The 898-nt window shown below is 64.7% G+C and overlaps 1 protein-coding gene across 1 annotated transcript in view; it reads left to right on the top strand.

Moving 5' to 3' along the window:
* Positions 1 to 251: 251 nt before the first annotated feature.
* LOC104530459 (alpha/beta hydrolase domain-containing protein 17A) overlaps positions 252 to 898 on the top strand; it is a gene marked incomplete at its 5' end in the record, with an annotated part of 2902 nt that continues 2255 nt past the window's right edge. The window contains one exon of the mRNA XM_029086752.1: positions 252 to 446. Within this exon, the coding sequence (XP_028942585.1) occupies positions 252 to 446 (195 nt within the window). The remainder of the gene's footprint in view (positions 447 to 898) is intronic.

The following is an 898-nucleotide window of genomic DNA, read 5'->3' as shown; positions in this document are numbered from 1 at the left end:
CCCTGGTCCCGGGTGGTGAGGAGGCTCTGGGTGTCTCTGGGGTTGGACCGGGGGTGTCGCAAGGACCTTCCTTGGTGACCTGAGGGATGTTGGCTCTTTGCGTTCTGGGGTTTGGCTTTCAGCCTCCCAAGCGGGTGTCCTGGCTGGGCACATCCGTCCCCGAGACACTGGCGATGGCAACGCCCCTGGCGAGGGCCCCGCGGCCAACCCCCCGAGTACCCCGCCGTGCCTGTCCCTCCCCGGTGCCGCAGGTACACGGTGCTCTTCTCCCATGGCAACGCCGTGGACCTGGGGCAGATGAGCAGCTTCTACATCGGGCTGGGCACCCGCATCAACTGCAACATCTTCTCCTACGACTACTCGGGCTACGGCGTGAGCACGGGCAAGCCCTCGGAGAGGAACCTCTACTCTGACATCGACGCTGCGTGGCAGGCGCTGCGGACGCGGTGAGCGGGGCAGGGGGGAGGGAGGATTGTCCAGGAAAACCCTGCAGCCGGCAGTCTGGAAAACAGGAAATCTCCCAGAGAGGGAACCCGGGCCGGAAAGCAGCTGCAGGGGGAGCAGACAGGGGACCCGGAGGTGCAGGGATGTTGTGGGGGTGTGACCTTGCTTGGGGGTGTTGGCACAAGCTGTGCCCCCCATCTTGCTGTTCCCAGGGTCTCCCCGTGCTCAGCCCTGGTTCCCCAGCCGGGGAATGGGCTCTGCCTCCTCTGCCCTGTCTGCAGCGTGTCCCAGGAACTGGGGGCTGCCATGTGCAGCTCTGATCATCAACAGCATCCTGGCCTGGATCAGCACTGGTGTGGCCAGTAGGACCAGCGCAGTGATTGTCCCCCTGTACTGGGCACTGGTGAGGCTGCACCTCAATTGCTGGGTTCAGTTTTGGGCCCCTCACTCCAAG

Source organism: Antrostomus carolinensis, unplaced genomic scaffold (genome assembly GCF_000700745.2).
Source record: "Antrostomus carolinensis isolate BGI_N321 unplaced genomic scaffold, ASM70074v2 scaffold31399, whole genome shotgun sequence".
NCBI lineage: Eukaryota > Metazoa > Chordata > Aves > Caprimulgiformes > Caprimulgidae > Antrostomus > Antrostomus carolinensis.
This window is presented reverse-complemented; position numbering and strand designations above follow the sequence as displayed.